The 12,971-nt window shown below is 40.5% G+C and overlaps 1 protein-coding gene across 1 annotated transcript in view; it reads left to right on the plus strand.

Moving 5' to 3' along the window:
- The first annotated feature begins 27 nt into the window (after nucleotides 1-27).
- The window catches only part of PPP2R5A (protein phosphatase 2 regulatory subunit B'alpha), a 44,749-nt gene continuing 31,805 nt past the window's right edge, over nucleotides 28-12,971 (plus strand). The window contains exon 1 of the mRNA XM_040552784.1: nucleotides 28-523. Coding sequence (XP_040408718.1) covers nucleotides 373-523 — 151 coding nt within the window. The 5' untranslated portion in view covers nucleotides 28-372. The remainder of the gene's footprint in view (nucleotides 524-12,971) is intronic.

A 12,971-nucleotide genomic window follows, 5' to 3' on the forward strand; every position in this document is an offset into this window, starting at 1 on the left:
TGGTGGCGGGGCGGCGGGGGGACGCAGGCGGCGGCGCCTGAAGGCGGGGAAGGGGCGTGCGGAAGCTGGCCGCTGGGGAGCCGCCTCCCCGGCCAGCCCGGCGGATGACAGCGGGCCCGGCCCGCTGCGAAGTTTGCCGAGCGCCCCCCCCTCCCCGGGGCCGGTTCACCGGTGGCTTCTCCCTCCGCTCCCCCCTTCCCCTTCCGCCGGCTGGGCGCGGGGAGGAAACCGCGCGGAGGATTTATTATTATTTTTAATTATTATTATATATTTTTTTCCTTTCCCCTTTCTCCTTTCCGAGCCTCTTGCCCGCCCGCTTTAATATATGCCCGCGGCGAGCGACGTCCCCCCGCGCCGCCTCGCCGCCCAGCCATGTCGGCGGCCATCTCAGCCGCGGAGAAAGTGGACGGCTTCACGCGGAAATCCGTGCGCAAGGCTCAGCGGCAGAGGCGCTCGCAGGGCTCCTCGCAGTTCCGCAGCCACGGCAGCCAGGTGGAGCTCTCGCCGCTGCCCCAGCTCAAAGGTACCTCGGGGAACCCTCCGCGTGTGTGTGTGCGTGTCCCGGGCCGGTCCCCGTGTCCCCCTGCCCGGCCCCTGTCCCCCCGTCCCGTCCCCGTGTCCCCCTGCTCTGTCCCCTTGTCCCCCTCCGTCCCCTCACCGAGCTTCTCGCCGTGCTGCGCACCGATCCTGCCGTGCCCACATGGGCTCGCTTTCGCCCCGTAAACAAACCAACCCCGTGTGGCTTGCCCCCGCTCACCCCCCCCCCCCCCCCCTCACCCCACACACACTTCTCCAGGTGATTTAGTCGCCCCTAAATCACCCTTGTGCTTTTTGGAAGGCTTGCCGCACGAAATGTTAGACGGTAAGTTGGGTTTGGGAGCGCAGAGAACGGGGCGCTGAAAGCCTTCAGTGGCTCCTCCCATCGGGGGGTTTTGCAAAGAGGAACTCGGTGCCTGTGGCATAATATCCTGAGCTGCCCGAGGGGGCTCGCATGTAGCTTGTTTGGGCCTCCCCATCGCTTTTTTGGACCGTGTTTGAATGGTATTTTCCCTGCCGGATTTTAAGAACGAGGCGTTATCTCAAAGCCTGCTTAGTGCTGTGCAGGAGTGCTTGCGCAGTGAATCAAAAAATGACACCCTGGCATTAAAATCAATACCAAAGGTTTTATCCTTTGTCCTGAAACTAAAATCCAGAAAGACTCAGTTTGCTATCAGATTGCAAAGATTAAACAAAAGTTAAGTGCAGCCTTCCCCCCCCGCCCCTTACCACCAAAGTTCCCTATATTCCCCCTCTTAAAAATTACAAAAATAGTTATTCGGCAGGGAATATAAACTCCTTGTTAAAGTATTTGACAAGGACCTGAACAACAGGGATGAGATATTGCCTTAACATTACCCGCTATCAATTGTACTGTTGCTTGTGTTGAAGTCTTAAGGTTTTTGAAGCTGCATCATATGATGGTGGGAAAAAATAACTCTAATGATTTGCAGCAAATACCCAAAATCAGAGTGCAGTATGGTCGACTTAAAAATAGTCCTAAAAGCTAAATATTTTTTTTCCTGTTTGATTTTTGTGGATTATACAGTCACAGCTGTAGTATTTCAAGACAGTTTCTTGCTGCTCCTGAACGGCAGATGTTCATGAATCATGAAACTGGCTATTAGCAGGAATGTTATTAAATGCAAATAAGCTTGGGCAGGAAGGTAACATGGGAATTATTTTTTTCTTTAGCATCTTAGTTGCAGTGGCTGTGCACATTACTCTTAAAAACAGAAAAGGTGTTCTTCAGGGTGCTTGTTTTGGGCTTTCTTTGTGAAGTTTTGTCCTCCCTTTAGCTGGATTTACAGGATTTATAACCAAGATGATTTCTGTGAAATCAAGATTCAGTTTCTGCTACTGGTATGACTAAACTTCAGCCAATTTTTAGTCATAATGAAAGGCTAATTCACATGCTGTTCAGACAGTATATTTCCCTCAAAAATCATTTTTTTATAAAACCACTCTTGAGACCTTGTAAAAGCACTTGGTAAATATCGCACATAGGTGGCAGACTTCAGAAAGTTTGGGTCCTGATCCAGCAAGCAGTTAAACGTACGTACTTTATGCAGGGAGCAATTCCAGCTTAAATCAGCAAAATGTCCAAGTTTACATTCTTTGCTGAACTGGGACTTTAATGTTAGATTTTTAACTTTGTATGATTAAGTCCTCTAGTTTTGTGAGCGCAGTTTTACAGCTTTTTGCTTATTGTATGGGGAAAGTTTGTGTGGCATCAGCAGCTCAAATGTTTGGAAATTTGAGGCCATAAACTATCAGAGGAATTTGTTCAGTTAAGCAGAGTTTTATAGTAGCTCGAATTGCCTTAAATTCTTAAAGGAAAATCGCATCTGTCTTCATGCTTATGGTTTACATTGAAAGTCTTGCCCTCTAAATCTGTTTCAGAACATAAATTGTGGGCAAAGCATGCTTTTGTGAGTAACAGTATCCCAGTTAGCCAGTTATCAGAAAGCTGGGCAGCTCTGTTCTGCATGTTTTCTCCCATGAGTTTGTAATGTTTGGATATATGGGGAATTTAGATTTGTTGTGAATACAGCTGTGGATATCTGATGTTTTCTCCCCTTCTGCTTCTCTCCTTTCCTCTCTTGACCCTCCCCTGCCTCCCAAACCAAAAAAGCTGATAGAAAGAGTTTGCTCTCCATGAATGTATGGTTTTGTGAAACTTCTTGTAATCACATACGTCTCAGGAAGATGAAGCTCTGCTTTATTCTTTAAAGCCAATGTGGGATTCAGTAATAGTTGTGATGCTGCCAGCGTAGTGTCATCTCCAGACTGGTAGCCAGCGTTCCCAGGGAGGGGCGGAAAAAGGAAAGTACAGTCATTACGCTGGTGCCTAAGGGCCCTCAGCGTGCACTTAGGAAATTAGATTAAGAAGTTTTGCTTTTCCAGGTATCTTAAAGTAAGGGGCTAAATGTGGGATGTTTGAAGCCTGTATTGGGAGATTAGCATTTTGTAGATGAAGAAGCAGTTTGGTGTTATACTGCAGTAAAAATACTTAATTTGATTTATAGTTACTGTCCTGTTTGATCACTTTCAAGACAATAACAAGTATTCTGAAACTCCCAGATAAGTTTGCCAGGCTGGCCTGAAATACTTGTATTCTATTTTATTGCAAGGAAGGATGTTCCAGAAGAAAAAATAAAAACTAACCATTCACTTTATCAAACATCTTCCTGAGCAGATTTTTTTCCCCTTTTATCTAGGGACTATTTTTATTTGTTTGTTTGTCACTAATAGGGCCAGATCAGATCGTGTAACACCCTTTCATACAGGTCCAAGTGGTATTGCTTGAAAGCCTGTAGAAAGATAACATACTTATTTACATATTTCTGGAGTTAATTGTGCTGCTGCTGGGATTACCAAAATTTATGGATTTAGCTGAATATTCTGTCACTGCTAGGAAAAGACATGTTTCTGCGACTAGCAGGTGACAGTCCTAGATAGTGCATGGACTTAGCTTTAGGGGTTTGGGTTTTGGGGGGACAGGGAGAAGTTGAGGGGGTGTAGCAGGATTGTGTGTTGATCATTAACAATTCAGATTATTTTTTCTGATATTATGTATCATCTTTAGATGAAAGCTTAGCAAAACCTAACTGTTGTCAGGATACGTAAAATAAATGAGGAACGTGTTCTTCAATTACGTTTCCTCTGTGTTTGTTATTCAGGAGAGTGTACACTTCACTGTAGTGCTTAAGCTGAATAAGCAGTAGTGAAGACCAGAATAATAAAAAAAAAAAAAAAAGGGGGGGGGGGGAGTGTTGGACCTGTGTCACGTTGAAGCTGTTTCCCCCCCCCCCCATCTCCTTTTCATTTTGTTACTTTGCAGTTTACTTAATACAAATCCTTTGAAAATTTGTAGCCAAAGTAACATGCTGGTTAACAGTAGGATTTTATCACTTAGGGAACAGTCCTGGGAGTGTTGAGTTTAAAGAAATCTGATGAAGAAATTGCTGTTTTAAAATTCTTAAGAAGTGGTCATTTTGTCTCAATAGCGAGTCATTTTAAAACACTGTAATAGCCCATGCAGTTACCTTCATTTCTGGAAAAAGAGAACCAACTTGACCTTGGGAGCCAGTCTGTCTAATTGCAATGAAACTACACATACACGTTTCTGTGATCTTTTTGGTTGAAGAAGCATGTGAAAATACAAGTGGAAAATGGTGACCAGATATGATGAAAGAAAAAAAAATCTTATTCAAAGCAGCTTGTTGCTTTTATTTAGCACAGTTAATGTGGACTGTCAGGTTGTAAAGCGAATGTACCTTTTTTCTGTTACCAGAGATGTCAAGTCCAGCTGGAATGAATAAACATTTCCTGATGTCTTTCTGTGATCTTCTCAATACTGAGCATCCATTTGGGAAGACACTTGTCACTGCAGGCTTATTTCCTATAACATGCACAAAGCACAAAAATATTACAAGAAATTCTTAGTGTTCGTTTCCGAATGAAACTCTCCCCATAGAGAAAACTCTATCTCTAACAGCAGAACAGCTGGAAACTGGTCCAAAAATCTGTCAACCGTAGGCTAGAGATGGTTGTAAGAATCTCTGTGGGACTGCGAGTTACAGTGGTGAAGTATACTGGAATAAGACATTTTTAAAAAGACCTTCCAGTATGCAGTTTCAGCATCCAAATATGGGGTTCAAAACGGGTGTTATCAAAAGTATTTGCTTTATTTAAACCATCAAGTGACAGCTTGGATTTGACTGAGAACCAGGTGTTGTGTTCAAGCTAAGCTTTCATGAAAGCATTATAAGAAGGCCTAATAAGCTTGCTTATTGCTAAAATTTTAACCTTATTAGATCCAGCAGGGTCAGTTCAGACCTTAAACTTCAGATGCTTTGAATCATACAGTGTGTATTTCAGAGTGACAAAAATAAGCAGAGTTAAAAACAGCTGAGAGGAATTTTATTCATGCTAACATTAAGTTGCCTTTGCTCCAGAAAGGAAAATAGCCTTCAAAAATTTTAGAATGGTTTACTTTTACTACAGCCTTCACAAATATTTGTAAGTTAAATGACAGTTTTCTGTCGCTCAGATTTGCACTGTTTTGTTTTGTTTTTCTTAAATCCCTGATGATTCATTGTTATTTCCTCTTCTGTAGTCCCCCATCCTATACCTTTTGTATTCAGCTTCACTTGCAACTATGACCTTCCTGGCTGATTTTTTCCTTAACAGAGACGATCTTTATTTTTCAGATGAAGATGAGGATGTTCTATGAGGAATTTCCATTTAGCTCTTATGCATAGTCTCAACAGGGCACACAAGGAAGTAGTCAAAACTCATGTTTAGTCGAGTTACAATCTTGAAAAATAGAGAACCTACAATATCTAAAGAAGACTTAAGAACTTTTTATTTTAATATTCTAATGTAGTTCCATGAAAAATGTACTGCTTAATTTTCTTCTATATTAAGGAACTGTTCCTAGTTTATGGAGTGGAACATTTGGTTTTTAATTCTTAACAAATTGACCTTTTTTTTTATCCTTAGACTTGAATTTTTGGTCTTAGAATATACTTCCATCAAGAGCAACTCCTAAATATAGAGCCTATTGACAGTCTTCACATGAACTTTTCTATTTAAATCTTTCACATCTTCTGTGTGCCAGCTTAGGATCAGATTTCTTTTTCCATATTCGTTGCTTTCTAGTTTAGTCAGATATTAGTTTTGCAGGTACCGATTTTAATGGTAGTTGCTGTAGAAAATACAAGTGGAATTACTTACTGCTCTGGCTATCTGATCAAAATAAGATTATATCAATCTGCAAAATTCTTTTTAATATCCACCTATCTTAAAATTATTTGGTGCTTTTGAAAAGGCACCGTACCAACAGCTCTGGACAGAGTAATGTTCTCTTTAAGCATAGAAGGGCTATGTGCAGTGTTATTATGAAGAAAGACATTTCCCTTCGGAAGGGTTTAACGTTGAGTTTGTGCCATTGTAATCCTGACTCCTGTTTTAATCCAGCAGGCTAAGATTATACATATAGGCTCATCACAGTGTGTGAACTCTGAAGGTTGGAACCACAGGCTAACGAGACCAGTAGGTAGTAAATAAAGTCTATTGTATAAAACTCCCTTGGCAAAATGCTCTTCTGGAAACTGGACCAACAGCAACAAATTACTTTAACATCTGAATCATTGATTTTTATCAGAGAGTCACTGTGCTAGTTTCTGTTAAGTTTTGCTGAGCTCGTGGTCAGTCTCAGTGGTATACGTTTGACTTCAAGGCAGGACTCCTCTTAGTTAAGGTCGCCTGCAATTTTCCTTCACAAGACCTTATTCTCAGCTGCTTACAGCATTGCTAAACAGTTTGGACTGAAGTTTTCCATGCCAAGTATGGACAGTTTTATTTGGAACTGTTCCTCAGGCTGATTTTCTGAGTTTCAGCAAAAACAGTTCAAACCGTTCCTAAGGCTAGAGTAAAAATGCATTATATGTTGTTGATATTAAAATAATAATAATGGTCTCGAGCTCTGATGTTTGCTGTACTTTGTAGCTTAGCATATAGTTCTTGATGAAAATTAATCTAATGTGGTCCAAATTCTCAGATGTGCTCAGCAGCTTTTGTAGCTCGGTAGCAAGACTGATGATGATTCAGTACCTCCTGTGCTGCTCTGCAAGGAACCGCCTCTTTTGAGGCTGCTGTGCATGGCTTTTCTTTGGTTTTCATGCACTATAATTAAGTGTATAGAAAGCTTGCAATATGTTTTTCTGAAAGCAGGAGCCCAGAAGTGTGTTACAGGTGGCGGGATGGTAAGAAGCAGTGGGCTGACAGGAGATGCAGGTGGGAAGAGAGGGCAGGAGGGTATGCGGCTGGAGCCTGCTCCTTGCCGGTAGCTAAAAGTCCAGAATGTCAAAGGCTGGCTATGAAACATACTGGAAATGTTTCTTGCCATATGCAGTGCGAGTTTCTTCATGGCTTTTCATTGTGACCACGTTTTTTGAGACTTCCCCTGACTGTAAAGGTAAATCAGTCTTGAAATTTCATATGCTTGGGGTTTTTGCTTGCTATATCAGGAATTGATTGAAGATGAGTTGGTTCATCAAATGAGAGTCTTAACTCAAGAACGTAAAGATTAGAAGAACATACCTGCAGCTACCATGATTAGAGGATGGAACTTGCTTTCAGTCACTGGCTGCAGTGTGTGTGGGGCAAGGAGGGCTTCCCTGAACATTGATGCAGAACGCCAGCTCGTAGCACTGCAGGGTAGTAGAGAGGGACAGCGTCTGAGCTGATCCGGGTGGCCTGTAGCCTGCTAAAGGAGTAGCTCGTATTGCTGCTGTGAATATGGTGAAGGGATTTCAGAAACAGATTGTGCTGTTGCGTTGCCTTGGCTGCCATTAGGAAAGGTTTTCTACCTTGTTCCTTGTCTCAAGTTCCCTCTCTTGGCTGTTGTTTCCCAATGGATAGTTTTTGTCAGCTTCCCATCCCAGAGTAATGGGAATTTTGCAGTGGAGCTGGGAGGTCAAGGTGCAAGTAATGACAAAAAGTATATGTGTGTATACAACCCGGAACTGTGCTGCGAAAGAAAGGCTTTCTAATTCTGGTCAGTGATTTGTAAACTCTCAAGAATTAATAGCATTAAAGCTGCTCCCTACCATAGCAGGAATACTTTGATTATGTTATACAAGTTTACTTTTTCAAATTGCTGATCAAAAGTAATCAGTACACCTGAGCCCATCGCACACTTGAAGAGTTGACAAGCTCTGGATAAAAGGGGTGGAAGTAGCACGGGATTTTCTCAGAAGAACTGGAAAAGGAGGAGGGGCGAGCGAGGAGGGTGATATAGTGTGGGCCAGGAAGGCAGATCCGAAGAAAAGCAGGAATAAAAAGTTAGAGCCAGTTGTCTGACTGTGAAGGGGGAAACGGCTTTTTGTCTGCTGTTGCTGTACTTGAGAGCTGGCAGGGTGCATCGTTGCATAAACAAGTAAAACTTTGGAAGTTTAAAAAAAATAATAAATTAAAAGCACAGCTTTTATCGTATTCATTTCTTCCCAAGTAAAATTTTATGGGAAAGTGGGGGGGAAATGGGGATTTTTTAATTATTTTTTTTAAGTTCCAATGCAGCCTAGTTGGGTAAGGTTTTTCAAAAATTCGATGATGTTTCCAACAAAAAAAATCTATGCTTATTTAAAATACGGCGTAGGTGTAAACTTTTTGCAGTAGGACTGAAGTCCTGTTAAGCAGCATAAATTTTGGTCCCATCTGTATGTAACAGGAGGAAGTGATGAGAACTGCACGTAGGTTTTGAATCGCTTATGTAAAATCAAATTGTGCATTTCAGCATTGTTGGTTTCTGAGGAAAACAAACACTTATTATACTTTTGAGAAGAAAAATTTAGAAGCAAATGTCAGAGTTCCCTGGAGAGACATGGTCTGGGTCCCACAGTACAGTCAGGAAGGACAAGGTTTGATAATTTACATTTGTGAGTATTTTCCCTTAGGAGAAGGAAGCGGGAGCAAAATAAACTCACTACATCAGAATGGTGTAAATAGAGTTTTAAAATAACTACAAGATTTTGCCAAATGGGAATATACTTAAGTGTAGGATCGCTCCTTCATTACTGAATGCTTGATGTTTACAATTTTTGTTAGAAAGAAAGTAACTGTTGATGGTTAAAAATGAAAAATAAAAGCTTTTTGACCTTTTATGTATGCAACTAGATGCTTAGTTCAAGTGAGATGGATAAGGAGATCTTGCAAGTGCTTGAATATTTGTCTGCTCTAGACAGTGCTCTGTTCCTATTGAGGTCAGTGGCAGGTAAGTCACCGAATGCAGCAAAACCAGGATTTCACCTGTATTCCTAGTCTGATTTAAGCTTAGTTCTTCCCGCTATAACACTTAAGTCATGATTAAGTACCTTATTATTTTATTTGTCTGAGAAAACTTTGAAAACCAAGAAATATGACTTCAGCCAAATATTGAAGTGTATATTTATCCAAGGAATTACACCAATACCTGTAACTTCCACCCCAATTTATGCAGGGATTCGAGGGATGAAATTTTACCTTGGCTTTTGAAGACCTAGATCACATGTTTCCTCTGGCACAGATTTCCTATTAAATTACTCCCCTATACATCCCCTTCACACGTTTAAAATAGCATAAGTGCTAAATTAACTGCAAAATGAGATTCTGTACTTCTGTGAAGTAATGTTTAACAGTTAGCCCTTGGTTTCCAATGAAAGATATTTTTGTATGGCACTCAACACTGATTTTGCCATATGAAAATTCAAAGAGCATTTCTGCAGTTTTTGGACAATAAAAACAAACTCGATTTGTAATGTTGACTTGTGTTTTCTAGTGTGGTGCCAAACTGGAGCAACTTGAGCATTTAATTCAAAATTAATTTGTTAGATCAGGTGGGATCTTAAAATAACTAGGGAACAATATAGGCTAATAGACTTTAAAAATAAAAATCCCGCAATGGCCTATTTCATTATCAGCAGTCACTGTTTATAAAAAAACACAGTTTCAGTCATAGGTCTTGCATTCAAATTAATAAAAAAGGAGCTTATTCAGATAGCGAATACAATTTCTATCCTTACAAGCTTAAAAGGTGCAAATGAATTTGTTTCAGGCTCTGGTCTAGCAAGGTGTTTATGTTCTTAGGTGTTTGAGGATGTTTTTAATAGCGTGCCGTACGATGGTTGTTGAGCTGAAGTTTGTGTCTGTGTGGCACACAGCTTTGTCACTTACTTTTCAGCCATCCTTATCCCCTGGCTCCCATATGAGTGGAGTGCTGTGGCTGTTTGAGGAGGGAGCAGCAGCAAACAGAGCTGTGCACGTTACTTGGTTAATGCTGAGCCAGGAAGGTGTGAAACAGTTCCTTGAGTCAGCCTCTTCACAACCTGAAGGGTTTGTTTTGCATCTTCAAAATGAGGTGGGGAAATCTTAAATTCTATCCAACACTTAGATTTCAAGAAACAGCATTTACTTAAAAGCAAATGTGTGTGTTTGGGGACAGGTAGAGTTAACATCTGGTCTGAAGTAGACAACAGCTCTGTTATTTGGATGCAGTGTGTATTTCGGGGACCAGCAGCACCACTGAGGCAGTTCCCTGCAATCTTTCTCATTCCACGGTCCGAGAGGCTTGGTCCCTGGTCCCGTTCCCTTTCTGTAGGGTCCTGCTGGTGGTTGGTTTTCCCACACATTGTCGTGCAGTGAGCTACCAGGAGCCTATCTGTGGGTGCTTTTGGCTTGTGGCTAATAGAAAGTAGTTGTGAGTTAGTAGGCTTTTAAGAGAGGACTTGTTTATATACCCAGGGCTTTACCTTGATCTTTTTAAGAGGACTTTTTGAAAGCTCATATGTTTTACCATAACAAAAGCCTTTGTTACATTTGTATGTAACAAAAGCTATTTATTCTCGCTTTCTCTTTGGGAAAGCAGTTCGCATTACCAAGCCTTTGTGATTTAAAGTTAAAGGTTGCCATCTGTCCCATCTTTATGTCTCCAGAATAACAATTTCCCATTCCAGAAGTGAATTACTTACCCCTCTTCCCCAGTTTAATGATCTGGCTGCGCGCGTTAATTCTGTGATGGGATTTATCAGCCTTAAATTTATCCCTATCTTCCTTAAAGAAGCAGGCTTCCTATTTTAAATTAATTTAAGATCAATATTACGTAATAATCATGAGCTGTTCCACCTTCATGAAGCCAGTGAAACCATTATTTGGGCTTGCATGCAGGAGAGAATGCTGAACTCCTAGAGCCTCTGGTTACATTCAAGATGGGCCTGTCCTGGCATATGATCAGTCATCACCACTGCTTGATGGTTTTTAAATGAAGACAGCAAATGTAGTAGCAGCGTATGTCAAAAACATAAGTGAATGCACTGGGGAGCATAATAGTTGGCTTACTGGTGGAAGAAAGCTTTTTTGAATTCAAGAGGAGTAGCATAATTGTTCTTTGAAAATATACACTACAACTGCACAAACTGAAATTTCTTTTATAGTAAGATTTCTTTTAGAATTTCTTTTATAATAAATTCATTATATCATTCTGAACAAAGCTTGCCTACAGGTAACCATATGCAAAGCTCAGCATCTTGGTGCTTTCTGTTAAAAGCAGCATAACCATGTCCTGTCATCAGACAACATATATATATATATATATATATATATATATATTACTTTTTCTCCTCAGAATTTTTGTTGCATGTAACTGAGTTTCAGTTCTGAGCTGTCAGTGGTGCTCTTGAGGAAACGTTTGTAGGGTTCATGATGTACATTTTGTCAAAGATGACTGCAGGCTGTTTAATGTTCCCATTCGACTCGTTGGCATGGTGTTTGTTTTTGTAGTTTTTTTTTTCTTTTGTTTAAGAAATGAGTAGGGCTTTAATTCTCCTTTTTGAGAAAGTTGTGGGAGAAATGAGGTGAATTGTGTCAGGTCTGGTCACTAGAGTCTTGCTGTTCTTTAACTTTTTGAGGACTAAGAGTGTAATTTGCATTACTTTTTGCATCTGTCTTCACGTTGTCTTCTGTAATTAACCGGTAGGAAATAAGGCTATTAAATATGAAAGCACTTCAGCTGGGTACTTTCTTATTGTCTGAAGTGTTTTGGTTGAGTCAAATTCTCATTAAAATCGAGGGATTTAACGTGGTAGGAGCTCTTAGCCATATGAGATTATAAGAATGCTTGGAAGATGACAGAAATAATTTAGATAAGAAAGACGCTTTTAGTTTACCATCAGTCCAAGGAGTCATGTCAGAGAAAATTTGTGACAGATGTTGTTGGATCAGCATAGGCTTTTCAGATTTTCTGGACTGATTTGTTAAGGTCAACTGCTGGCCACATGGACTGGCAGACGAGCCTTACTGAATAAACAATATCTGGTATTGGACAGGACATAGCTTTTGAGAAGTGTTTTTAGTAAACAACTTTAAAATTCTCAATAGCCTAGAATACGTAGCTATCTTTGTAAACCACAATAGAGTACGTGAATAAAAATCATCATAAATTGTGTCCTTATTTAGTTTTACTTCTTGTGTGAGACTCTTTAAATTCTTTTTTTGCCCTGGCATGTATCAAGGAGATAATCTTAAATTCACAATATTCTAATGAGCAAAACTTGTGATTTCTTAGCTATTTCAAAAGAAAATGGAGATTTACTTGGATGGTGGTGTGATATTTTTTTCAGCAGTTTGGTTGCTTTTTTGCAATTTTAATTTGATTTTGCACAACTGGTTGGAGGAAGATATGCATTAAATTGGATAAAAAGCGTGCTGTGGGGACAGTTGAGCAAGCAGGGTGTTGCAGTGTATTTTTAAATTACTGCTCAGGTGGATCAGTAGTGTAAGTTCTGCCTGATGAGCATCAGCAGAAGAGTTTCAGTGGAAGGAGAAGTTCAGCTCATTGCCTTGATTGCTCCTTTGCGGGCCTTTGGATTTCTGAAATAGGGAGGTTGTGGCCGTCCATATGAGCATGCAGATCCCAGACAGGATTGACCAATGTGCCTTCTGTACCTTTAGTTCTGTGCCAAGTCTTTTTTTTTTGGCCATCTCCCATATGTGGTATGGACTTCCTTGTAACATCGTGTTTGAGAATGGTGTTCTGCTTAGTTGTCTTCCAAACCTCCTCAAGAACAAACCTCCTTCTGCATAGGGAGCTGGTTAGTTTCTAAGACGCATGATGTTCTGTCTGACTCCCTTATCTGCCTTGCAAAGTCTGGGCTCTGTTTAGTGAAAACGTGCAGAGAAACTTACTCAGCCCTTTCCAGAAATCCAGCAAGAGATGTAGGCTTCAGGACTACAGGTAATTCAAATATATATGCTGTTCAACTGAATAGGGAAAAAAAAAAAAGGCAAAAAAAAAAAAAAAAAAACAAACAACAGAAGCAAATAATCAAACAAACCCCTGTAAGTCTGATAAGAAATGGCACTTATTCCTTAGGCAGCATTTTTTTTTCTGTATG

Source organism: Cygnus olor, chromosome 3 (genome assembly GCF_009769625.2).
Source record: "Cygnus olor isolate bCygOlo1 chromosome 3, bCygOlo1.pri.v2, whole genome shotgun sequence".
NCBI lineage: Eukaryota > Metazoa > Chordata > Aves > Anseriformes > Anatidae > Cygnus > Cygnus olor.